Source organism: Salvia hispanica, chromosome 1 (genome assembly GCF_023119035.1).
Source record: "Salvia hispanica cultivar TCC Black 2014 chromosome 1, UniMelb_Shisp_WGS_1.0, whole genome shotgun sequence".
NCBI classification, from domain to species: domain Eukaryota; kingdom Viridiplantae; phylum Streptophyta; class Magnoliopsida; order Lamiales; family Lamiaceae; genus Salvia; species Salvia hispanica.
This window is the reverse complement of record NC_062965.1, coordinates 31,981,345-31,993,112: the sequence shown is the minus strand read 5'-3', so window position 1 is coordinate 31,993,112 and position 11,768 is coordinate 31,981,345. Positions and strand designations below refer to the sequence as shown.

The 11,768-nt window shown below is 34.0% G+C and overlaps 1 protein-coding gene, 1 long non-coding RNA gene and 1 other non-coding gene across 5 annotated transcripts; all 3 read right to left on the bottom strand.

Moving 5' to 3' along the window:
• Positions 1-2: 2 nt before the first annotated feature.
• Positions 3-1,202, bottom strand: LOC125202802. Of its 2 annotated transcripts, none has more exons than XR_007173195.1 (4): positions 854-1,202; positions 399-548; positions 149-236; positions 3-50 (listed from the first exon to the last, which is right to left on the bottom strand). It is a non-coding gene; the product is annotated as an uncharacterized LOC125202802 (long non-coding RNA). The 2 variants fall into 2 exon arrangements; XR_007173194.1 differs by having other exon boundaries at positions 399-524; positions 854-1,198.
• A 3,670-nt stretch (positions 1,203-4,872) lies between these two features.
• On the bottom strand, positions 4,873-5,024 carry LOC125202916. Its single transcript, XR_007173246.1, has one exon. It is a non-coding gene; the product is annotated as a U4 spliceosomal RNA (small nuclear RNA).
• A 2,569-nt stretch (positions 5,025-7,593) lies between these two features.
• On the bottom strand, positions 7,594-10,256 carry LOC125201876 (phosphoribosylformylglycinamidine cyclo-ligase, chloroplastic). Of its 2 annotated transcripts, none has more exons than XM_048100165.1 (9): positions 10,039-10,256; positions 9,607-9,941; positions 9,405-9,499; positions 9,224-9,325; positions 9,090-9,149; positions 8,540-8,712; positions 8,338-8,440; positions 8,076-8,234; positions 7,594-7,992 (listed from the first exon to the last, which is right to left on the bottom strand). In XM_048100165.1, the coding sequence occupies exons 2-9, from the start codon at positions 9,911-9,913 to the stop codon at positions 7,822-7,824; spliced, it is 1,170 nt and encodes a 389-aa protein (XP_047956122.1). In that variant the 5' UTR covers positions 9,914-9,941; positions 10,039-10,256; the 3' UTR covers positions 7,594-7,821. The 2 variants fall into 2 exon arrangements, with proteins under 2 accessions (XP_047956122.1, XP_047956121.1); XM_048100164.1 differs by having other exon boundaries at positions 10,022-10,255.
• Positions 10,257-11,768: the final 1,512 nt, after the last annotated feature.

Sequence of the window (11,768 nt, the reverse complement as noted above, 5' to 3'; positions counted from 1 at the left end):
TCATGACGTGGGATATCATGGCGTTCAAGTGTATCAACATCTATCAAATTCTGCTCAATAAATAAAAATACTGTTAGTATAATTTTACCTAACAAATGGAATCACATAATCTTCATGAATAAACAAAGTTAGAATTGAATTGGAGCACCTTTGCTTCATTGTGACAGTGCCTGCAATCAAATACTTCATTGCAACAAGGTGCTATGATCTTGCACCTCCTCCGATAATGTGAGCAGCTGAAATTTAGAAAAAATCATTATCTACCTATAGAGAGAGGCTTCAGCTTCAATCTTCAAATCAAAAAACATAAGAGACAATCATAGGTCAATCAGCAAATCATCCAAATAACAAAAATAAGAAGCAACGGTCAAAATGAAGTGAAATTTTGAGATATATACCCATAGTTGCCAAACCCCATCTCTGTCTTGCATTCATCATCATCAACATGTGAAAGAGAAATCTCATGATTTTTCAGATCACCATCCATTATCTTCCAAATTCAAAGAAATGTTGATATAACCCTCCTGAAAATTCACATGGAACAAGAACTAGAATATAAAAAAATCAAATACTGAAAAGAAAACCATTAACATAGATCTGCAGGGAAAAAACGATGATTGGATTATAAGCAACTCAATCACACCCTAATTATCAAAAAAATTAACAAACGTCAAATCTTGAAAAGTAAGCACATTAGCCCTCCTGTAATATCCCATCAAAGATTGCATCTTTCACACAAAACTAATCGATATACTCCAAATCCCCAAAAGGGACCCCTCAAAATTTCAAAATACACCATCCTTCTCTACATTCATCAGCCGTTTCTCAGAAAAAGGAAATAAATGTACATTACCTGTGATGGAATTCAAGGGCTCCAATTATGCCAAACTCAACGAAGAGAATTAGAGATTTAAGGGTTGGTTAGAAACGATGCAATCCCTTTCTTCACCGCGAAGAAAAACTTAAAATTTAGGTAAGAGCTTCGAATTTGAATGTGCGAAGTTGTTGTAGTTGGGTTTGGCCAATAATTATGCTGGTGAAGACAAACAACGCGCGTATTTGTAGCCTAAACTTGGAACTCACATGGATTAGTTTTCAACTGCAAATCATATTCTGTGCTTTTCTACAATTCTTGTTTCCTCGACAACGATGTTACGATGTGTACTGAATCTTGCTGTTTCCCTCTTTGGAAATATCCAATGAATAAAGGTTTTCGAAGCTGCTATAATTTAAAAATTGATTAAACAACCTTCATTCCAATTGAATTTAATAATTTCATTTTTTTATAAATATAAAATAAAATATCTAATCATAATTATTTTATTCTATTTTCTACTACTTTACCTTTTCTTATTTATTCTACTTTATTCCATTTTTTATTTTATTTAATTCAATTAACACAATTTCTTAGTCTATGTTTAAAAAAATGTCTCAACTTAATTGGGTCAAATGGATCATGCAATTAAATTTTTATTACAATTCTTGTAAAATTATTTTAATATAATACCCTTTAATAAGATTCATACCCCTTTCTCCATCCTTTATTAAGATTCATATCCCTTTTTAAGATATTTAAGTGAGTCTTTGAAATTCATACCCCCTTTAAGATATTTAAGTAAGTCTTTTTTTCAAAAATCAATATTTTTAATTTCTCTCTATTTAACTAACTAGTAGGATAAAAAAAATTTAAAATGAAATGCTGAAAAAATTTTCGCATAATAAAGGATTAAAGTATAGATAGTAGTAGTAATAATTTATAGTAGTATTTTAAATTGGGTGACCATTAAAAAAATGAGACCAGTAAATTTGTTAAAACAAGCGAAACTGGAAATCAGATTCTATGGGTTGGTTTTCTTCAAACAAATGGATAATTTTGTCAGATTTCGTGACAATAAATGGTCCCACCTATCATATGGTATGTTCCTCAGCTTAAGTTGATGCCACGCGCAACCTACAGTGCGCGTGAACAAAGTTGATACCAAATAGGGGTGAGCTGGGGGTGAGAAAAAAACCGAAAATCAAAACTCGAACTGAACCAAACTGAAATTTTGAAATTTGGTTCGATTTTTTTGGTTGTTCAGTTCGGTTCAATTTTAAAAATACAAAAATTTCGGTTTTTTGGTTCGGGCGAAAAAAATAATCCATGCCGAACTCAACTGGGACTCCTAAAGTGGGACGGAGGGAGTAGTATATATTAAAATATATATAATTTAATTTATTTTATTATACTAATAGAATATAAATATATATAATATAAAATTAATAGAACTTTGGCAAAGTTCGTGGACCAAAAAAGATGTTCCCCCTAAATTATACTCCTAAGTACATGTAGTTCTACCTATGCTCGTCATATTAGAGAAAAAAAGACTTTTCAAAATTTTAAAAAAAAATACTAGTAAATATTCTTGTAGAATAGACTGAAAAGGAGGGTGCATATTCTTACAATACGAGTATTTATTTTCAAGATGTTTCTATGACCTGTATAATACTTGACATTATCTTTTCACTCCTTGATAATCATAGCAAAAGAAATGTGGCGGGACAAACAATGGACAGATGCTGTGATTTTAAGAAGAAAATTTCTTAGTACTAATTAAGATAAGTTAATTTCCAAATATAATTAATTAGGAAAAGGAATAATTGACGTTTTATATTGACTATACTCTCTAGAAAGAGGGCGGCATCTACTAAATGTGGTCATATTTGCAGCAAAGCAAGATGCGAAGTTATCTTAGAATAATTATGAGAAATTTCAAGTAAATCTTGACACGAAAAGGAGAATGGGAAGTCTAAAAAGATGTTGGCTTAAATAGTTGAATTCGAAGGAAGCTTTATCGTCATTTTGGACCAACTTTTTGATCAACTTGCCATGTAATCCACTAATGCCGTGTAGATGAGATTCTTCCAAACATCCTTGTTTTCCATATAGCAACACAAGAACGATCACTATAAAATATGAACTCAATATGTCTCTGCCCTCCAAAACTTTGACATTAAACATTTTCAGCTTTAGAAACACAACATTTTGTCAAAAAGTTGCATATACAAATATGGCACGTGTCAACATTTATTTGTTTCCGAGTCATCCTATATTTTGCAATTTTTTTGAAAGAAATATTCTTTTTGTGGTATTTTAAAGGTCGGGTCACTATTGCAAACTAACCCTACACTGAATAATCTACTTTGATGGCAACCAAAGGCTTTTCACCAATCAAATTTGGGAGCACTGTCTTTGTCAAGTAATAGGATAAATTTGAAAGAAGAAGATTTGAAAGATCATAGGATCATACCAATAAAAGACTACCAAGATGAATGGAATTGGACAATTTTAACTACAGATATTTGTTGCCTCACCAAAACTACAGAAAGCATTCACTAACCAGTTGTTAACCAACAAAACAATCAATAAAGCTATGCAATCAAATTTTGTACAATCAAAAATTGGTTTATTTGAGAAAAAATATAATTTATTTATGCATTTAATTAAAAAGTATAGACATACATATAGTATAGGGAACGTTCATAATATTATGGTATTTGTGTATAATTTTTTAAATTTTTTTAATCATAAAATATAATTAATGCATATTTTAATTCAAATTTGAAAAATAATAGAGAAATAATTCAAATATAAAAATAAAAAATTGAAAATGAGGCCAAAAACTAATAAAGTGTTTTTAATTTGTTAACCAACTATATTTAGTATTTTAATATTTAATTAACACATCAAAATTACTAATATCATCTTATTTTGGTTGTACAAAATTTGGTTGTTTATCATTACTCCAAAACAATTGGATCCATAAAGTTTTGCAATTTCTTTCAAGCTTTTCTGATAGTATAAACAAAATAAAAATTGTTTTTTTCAAAATCTCAATCTTATCAGTTGGCAAAGAAGGTCTTTACACAGAATGATAGTTGCAGTGAATGATCTTGCATATTTTCCTTAGGAAAAGGAAAGAAATCAGACTACGCAAGTTTGTATTGGGCAAACATAAACAACTCAGTAGTTAAAGCACGTGAGAAGTCCAAGTTTCAACATGTGCATTGAAATCTTTGGTGTGGCCTATCAAAATCAAATACCATGAATTTTTCTTATTTATGCAGTACTATTTATACACCTATGAAATTTCTAAAATCACACCAAATACTAAGAAGTTGCTTTATTTTTTTCACTATAAGAGCATCCACAATAACTTTGGCCTAACAATAGCTGAGTCAAAACTCCTCCTGCCACATTATCATGGACTAACAACAACCTAGCCAAGCAACAGCGTAGCAATAGCCCAGCCAATGCCCAAGCCCAGCAATTAAATGACAAATACGAAATTAAATTGGAGAAAAAAAAACATAGTTTAAAGTACTAATTCGAAAACCTTCGCTGTATTACAATATTTGAAAAAAAAAATACAACGATTAAACAACCATTCAAAGAAAATACAAATGATATCAATGTGCGATCCTACATGCCCATAACTCTTCGATTATATCGCGCTTGAGTTGAATATGGGCTTCTTGCTGGCGCATAGTAGCAAATGTGTGCACCTTTTGAGCGTCGCAGTGGGGTATACCATGCGTACAGGGGCGGTGGCCACACCGTGGCTTGGTCTGGCATCATATTCATTGGCCCAATCAATGAGTTCTGGACCTTCATTCTCAACTATCATGTTATGCATGATGAGCGATGCGGTACCGCAGTCGTGACGAGCCCTTCACCGCAGCTCAACATTCTGTCTCCCTCAGATATGCGTTAAAACACCATGTGATTGTTAGCGATTGATATAGTCATAAATATAGACAATACTAAACAAACTTTGTTGTACAAGAGAAAAGGGCCAGGAAAGGGCCGAAAATATTTTAACTGAATTGTAGGGCTTGCCCAAAAGAGGGAGCCCTTCCAGAAATTCTCGACAGCCTGAGTCAAGCCCAGGCTGAAGAGGGGGTTTGGAAATAGTTTTCAACCAGCAATAGACGCGCCTCAGTTAGAACCTCACTAGCTGCGTCATTGCCCCAAGCGCAAAGATACTTAACTTGTCCTCTCAGCCTTCCTTTTACAATACAGCTTACACCCACAACTTTTCTATCACCATCGGTGTGGGATGTGGAATGCATCCACTTTCTCTCCTTTTCTTTTTTTCTTCTCTCTTATTTCTCTTTCCCTTTCTCTTCTTTCTTATTTTATTTGAGAAATAAGATTTTGCTACTAAATCATACCGTTTGATAACTGTTTTCAACTTCTGATATAAGTACTCACTATTTGTCTGTATAATAGTACTATACATATTATCATCATTATTAGTAGTAGACATGTCACATGTTATATTCTCTCACGAACAAGTCTCTGAATTCAATTAAACAGACCTTAGATTAGATGATATCATGGCCATTTTTTATGATTGACAAATTAATTGATTAAATAGTTGTATCCTTTTTATTACTATAAATTTTACAAAGCCAAATGATATATTTTTTTTAATCAAGATCCTTGGATTTGCAGCTTCTATTGTAAACCCCTACCTGATGGATTTCCTGTAATCTATCTTGAAAATAAAAGGTTTTTTTTCCAAGATAAAAGGTGGGGCTGCTGATTCACTTGGATTTTACATGATTTTAGAGGGTAGTTTTACTTGAATTTGATCGTATATTGTGTATTTTGAGACATGGTTTATAGCTACTTCTTTATGTTATTGGTATTTTGACAATTTTGTGAAGAATGTGTAGAAAAAGGGTCGAAAATGAACTTAAATGGCGAAAGGTGGAAAAAGGACGAAATTGCAGCACGAGGCTGGCGAACCGCCAGCTTCGCATCAGTACCAACCTGGCGACTCGCCAGGTCCTTCGCCCAGAATTGCCGAGAGCAGCTGGCGACTCGCCAGCTTCACCGTACAACGAACCTGGCGACCCGCCAGGTTCGGCCGACAGATCCAAACAAGGAAATTTAGAGCCCTATTTAACCTAATGTGCATGGGACACCCCCTACAACATTCTACACGCCTTCAACCCCAAAAATACTACTTTTTCACCTAGGAAGAAGAGAAGAACGAGCAGAGGACGAGTATTCATCGCAAGATTGAAGACGAGACCTCAAATCCGCCCAATCCAATTCTAGGAGTTTCTACCTTTAGTTTATTCTTGTTTAAATAATGTTTTTGAATACTTCTTTGAATATTTCTTTGACTTTTGTGTTGAACATGAGTAGCTAAATCCTTCGTAGAGTTCTACGGGGGAGATACAATGATTCTTATGTTTAATTGATTTCCTTTTTCTATGCCTTGGCTCATGTGGTTATTTTGATTTCATCTGTGCTTATACATTTATTTGACTGATCACCTTATAAATGCATGTGGATTTTACTACAAGAATTGAGAAGTGAGTAGTTTAATTTGAAAGAGAAGAAATTGACGTCTTTACCAATATAATCGAGAGATTTGAGCCTTTGAATGAAGCTAAGTATCTTAGGAGCTATTAGGAGTTGTTGCCTTAGTTCTAGGAAGGAGACTTCGGTTCTAGGTAGCAATCTACAAATTATATGCTTTGAGAAAAGATATAGTTTTACCTTAGTGATAGCTTAATAACCCTTGAGACCCTTTGTTGACATAGTTAGGAAGTTAGTTGAGCATAGGATAGTTGTTATCGATCCCGTAGGATTCTACCTTCTCATCCTTGATCTACATCCGTTTTTTTATTTGCTTTTAGTTCTCTAGTTGTTTTTAATTGTTTTTACCTTGTTTTTAAATAGATTTAGAAAACCCAAAAATCCGATTCATCTAGATAGTAGTTGAGGTTGGTTCGTGGTAATTAGGTTGGCACTCATTGTCTCTGTAGATACGATACTCTTTGCTTACTATTTGCTACATTAGCCCCGTACACTTGCGGGTATACTTGTGTTAAAAATAAGTTGATTCAGCAGCTTTGGTATATGATTGCCTTAGAGAAACACTCTTCTATCATATTTTATGTACATTAAAATGGTACTTCATGTTGCAATTACTGTGATTATACAAAAATGAATAATTTGGTACTCCTTCCGTCCATGAATAGGAGTCCCGTTTTTTTCCATTTTAGTCCGTCCACGAATAAGAGTCCCGGTTCATACATACCATAAATGGTAAAGAGACCCCACATTCAACTAACTCATTTCACTCACATATCATTTAAAACTAATATATACAAGTGAGATCCTTATTCCACTACCTTTCTTCCACCCATTTTTCTTAACATTTCTTAAAACTCGTGCCGGATAGAAATGAGACTCCTATTCGTGGACGGTGGTAGTACTTATTTCTACATTGAATAACACTAAAAAGTAAAAGTAACCAGTTTTAACTGTGAAATGCCCAAAACAAAACCCACATAAAATGTATCACAAACCAATGGGCTCATGCATGTGAGGTCCAAAACGTAAATAAATCGAATATTCGAGTCTATCACAGTTACGATGTAGAGTCTGTAGACATGAAACCAAGGGTTTAAGGGTAGACAGGAAACCAACATCGATCCTCTGCAAAAATCATGAATTTAAATGCTACAAAAAAGATTATACTGTAAATAACAGACCTAGTAACTAAACACTGCAAATCTACCCCACAGATCTAGTTAATAAACTCTCTGAACAATTAGCATGAGTTGTGGTTAAACACGATATTTCGATTCTTTTTTAATAAAAATAAAAGCTCGAGCCCAAGCAAGGCGAGCAAGGGTCAGCAACAAGCTCATAGCCCCACACCGATTAACAACAACATTTCAATTTTAACAAAATTTCCTTAGAATACTTCTTAAAGATGTGGCAAAGCACGGCATGATTGCGTCCGAAACATAAGACTATCGGTAGCTCACACCATCCCCGCTAACAACCTCACCGATCCGATACACCGAGTTCTTGCCATGATCGTCTTGAAGTAATGCGAGAGCCGCCTCCTCCTTCATCACGAGCACCATCCCGATCCCCATGTTAAAAGTCCGGCTCATCTCCGCGTCCTCTATTCTTCCAGCCTTGAATTTCATTAAAGGTTAAAGTGAGTGGTGTTAACAGGAGAGAGGGAGAGATGATAAGGCCAACACAAATAGATGCTGACCTCTTGAATCCACTTGAAAACAGGAGGAACATCCCACGAGTTCTCGTATATGAGAGCACCAAGGCCCTTTGGGAAAACACGGGGTATGTTGTCAGTAAAACCACCACCCGTGATGTGGGCAATCCCTTTGACGCCACCTCTGCTAATGATGTCTAGAACCTGCGTCACGCATTGCAAAAAGGTTAACGAAGTGGATAACGAGTAGCATGTGTTATTATGTCGTACATTAAGCACCTTGAAGCGAGAACTTTAAAGGCGTTACCTGCTTTACGTATATAACAGTCGGGGCCATCAGAGCTTCGCCCAGACTAAGAGACGAGCCAGGAAGATTGTCTTTCAAAGCAAGGCCACTTCTTTCTAAAACCCTGGATTAGTGCAATCGGGATAGGCTATTAGCTGATTTGGTTTCGAGAAAATATGAAAATAACTAAAAAACGAGCAATCTCAGAGGAACAAATGCAAACCTTCTGACAAGAGAGAAGCCATTTGAGTGCACTCCACTGGATGGAAGACCAATGAGAACATCACCAACCTCGATGTTTTTTCCATCAATAACAGAGTCCTTCTTTACGATGCCAACAGCAAAGCCGCTCAGATCATACTCACCATCAGCATAAAAATCAGGCATCTCTGCAGTCTGAAAGATATCAAGGACAATCGAGTCAAGTCTACAACAATGTTCAGATATTGGTTTCCAAAAGCACAATTTACTTAAGAATGAGGGGACTGTACTATAAGGACAAGACTTTATAATTGAATGGGGCCAATGAGAAACAGTAACTTGCTTTCCATCATCCATATAGAAATTGCATAAACACTATCAGCTGACAAACAAAAAGTAGCAATTTAACATAGATACCAGCAAATTTTTGGGATACGAAAAAAATACATTTAAGAACTTCAGAGAATGAATAGTTAATTACATTTGGAGCTAGATGGTAACCAAAACACCTCACATTTTACCAGCATATTTTTCAAAGAACTAAAGAGATAGATATAGAAGGCCAAAAGTACCTCTCCCCCAAGAAGGGCACAATCAGATTGTTGGCAACCATCTACAATGCCTTTGATGACCTGTATTCGTATATATTTAACAAAATTACATTTTTTTCAGATGATAAATGAAATCAACTGGTAACAACTGATACCTTCTCCGCAAGGTCAACATCCAGACGGCTTGTGGCGAAGTAATCAAGGAAAAACAAAGGCTTAGCTCCTGATGTGATAATGTCATTAACACTCATCGCAACCTGAATTAAAAAAAAAAAAACACATTACCACCAGCATGACTAACAAATAACATCCATGGACTATTTTTTGTTTTAATACCAAATCAATGCCGATAGTATCATGGATTCCAGTCTCGAAAGCAAGCTTAAGTTTTGTTCCCACTCCATCCGTGCCAGCAACCAAATAGGAATCCCCTAATACATGAGCCAAAGATAAATATACACGAATTCATGCTAATCAAATTCTAATATGAGCGAACAAATCTCAGCATCGACTACTGAACGTAACGATAGAGTAATACCTAATGGAAAGAGCCCCCCAAAACCTCCGATTCCCGGAGCCATCTTGGCTATCCTCTTAACAAGCTCGGAGCCAGCATCGATGTCAACACCGGCATCCTTGTACGTGAGGCCATCACTCTTCTCTGCGGCCTCGGTTCTCGACATAGAAACCACAGCTCTTACTTTCCTAGTTCCTCTTCTTATTCTTATTTCATTCTTGGAAGGAAAAGGCAAGAGCCCTCTTGCTAAATCAGCTTTACCAATAGGTCTAGTGGAATTCCAGATACAGCGGGAGAGCTCTGTGTTTGGTTTGCAGGAAGTATTCATGTTTTTCTTATTGACAAACAACAAATCCCTTCAAAAACAAAGAAGATAACAATCTGTAAAATTCAGTAAATTGCATACAGGTTTTAAGTGACTAGCAAAGAAACTAACTTTATCGAATAATCAACCAAAATAACGTCGGCGAAGCAGGCCGGAAGGAGCGGTGGTGCAACGTGAGAGGAGGCTGGGCAGCGGCGAGGCAGGCGGCGCGTAGTGGAAGTAGCGGCGGCGGCTATTGAGAGAAAGATACCGGAGATGAGGAGAAAGCGGCAAGAGAAAGAGTAAAGAGAGATAGAGTGAGAGACAACGGGGGCGCTGCCGCTTAGGGTTGAAGCTGTGTAGTTATTGGATTCTAATTCTAATTTAGGCTTATAATGTAAAATAAAATTTAAGCTATAGATTTTATAATTAAGCTATATAGTTTTTATTTAAGACTTTTACTCTTATTATGCTTTAGAATTTTCGAAATATTGAAATATACGAATATATACTAATTTATAACTGTATATTTATTTTTTGAATTTTTTAATTAAATAAATGAAATTATATTAAGTTATTTAATATTTCTTTATTTCTCTTTATATATTTCAATTATTTTAAGATTTATATATTTATATATGAATTTTATTTATATTTAATATTCAAGCTATTTAATTTATAAATATATAAATAAAGGGATGTAATCAAACAAACTCTAAATATTTTACAAACTCCAAATTATGATTTAGACCGTTAAAAATGTCAACAGATGACAATATAATAATAATAAAAAATGTTAACACAGTGTCAACGATTGATATTGTGTTGACATTATATTGACATAAAAATCTTGAACTTTTTTACACTATGTTGACATTGTATTGAAACGACGTTGATATTGTGTTGATGAATTTGAAGTTTGTACAATAAAATGTTTGCATTTTATCACTTTGAATTTTAATGATACTTTACTTGTTACTAATATTATTATTACTACCATATAAGATATAAGGTTCATTATTTACTAGTATAAATAAATATTTTTATGGTATATATTTAATTTATATATTCTAATTATTGATACTATTAATGAATATTCTTAATAAAGAATATTTAAAATAAATTTAGGGAGTACTAAATTTGTAATAAAAGAATATTCTCTATTAAGAATATTCATTAATACCTCTATTTTAAAATTTTCATACTCCCTCCGTCATGCAATATTTAAAATTCACGGGAAGAAACAAACTTTTTCGAAAATTCATGACTTTGTAGGCAATTTGCCCTTTTATGTAACGCAACGATTTGCCATGTCACGCTTTCGGCAAGCCGCATAGGATTACTTTTTGCTGAAAATGTAACAGGCAAGGTCGGATGAGAAATTTATACAATCCGATAAAGTTTCTGACTTTTTTATACAACATTTAAAGTTCACTACGAAAACCAAACTTTTTCATAAGTTCTTGACTTTATTTGTCCAAAAGTGTAATTACTACTTTAGAGCATCTCCAACAAGAAAGGGTTAAATAAAAATATATATCATCATATAACTACTCAAAAAGTGAAATATACTCTTTCAAAAAGAAACATAATCCAAAGAATAAAAGTACTGTATATAGAAAGGTAAATGGTTTTTTAAACATAAAATTATAGTACAAAATGCATTAAAAAACATAAAGTGTGATACCTTCTCAAATACCTTCTCCACTGGAAAATGGTTTTTCATGAAAAGAAGGCAAATATGGTAGTTATAAAATTTTATCTCTCTATTGATGGGGTGGTAAAGATACCTCTTCAAAACGGGAAAAAGTATGATACCTCTCCATTTACCTCTCCCCTTAGAAAATGTTTTTTTATGAAAAAAATGTAAATATGATAA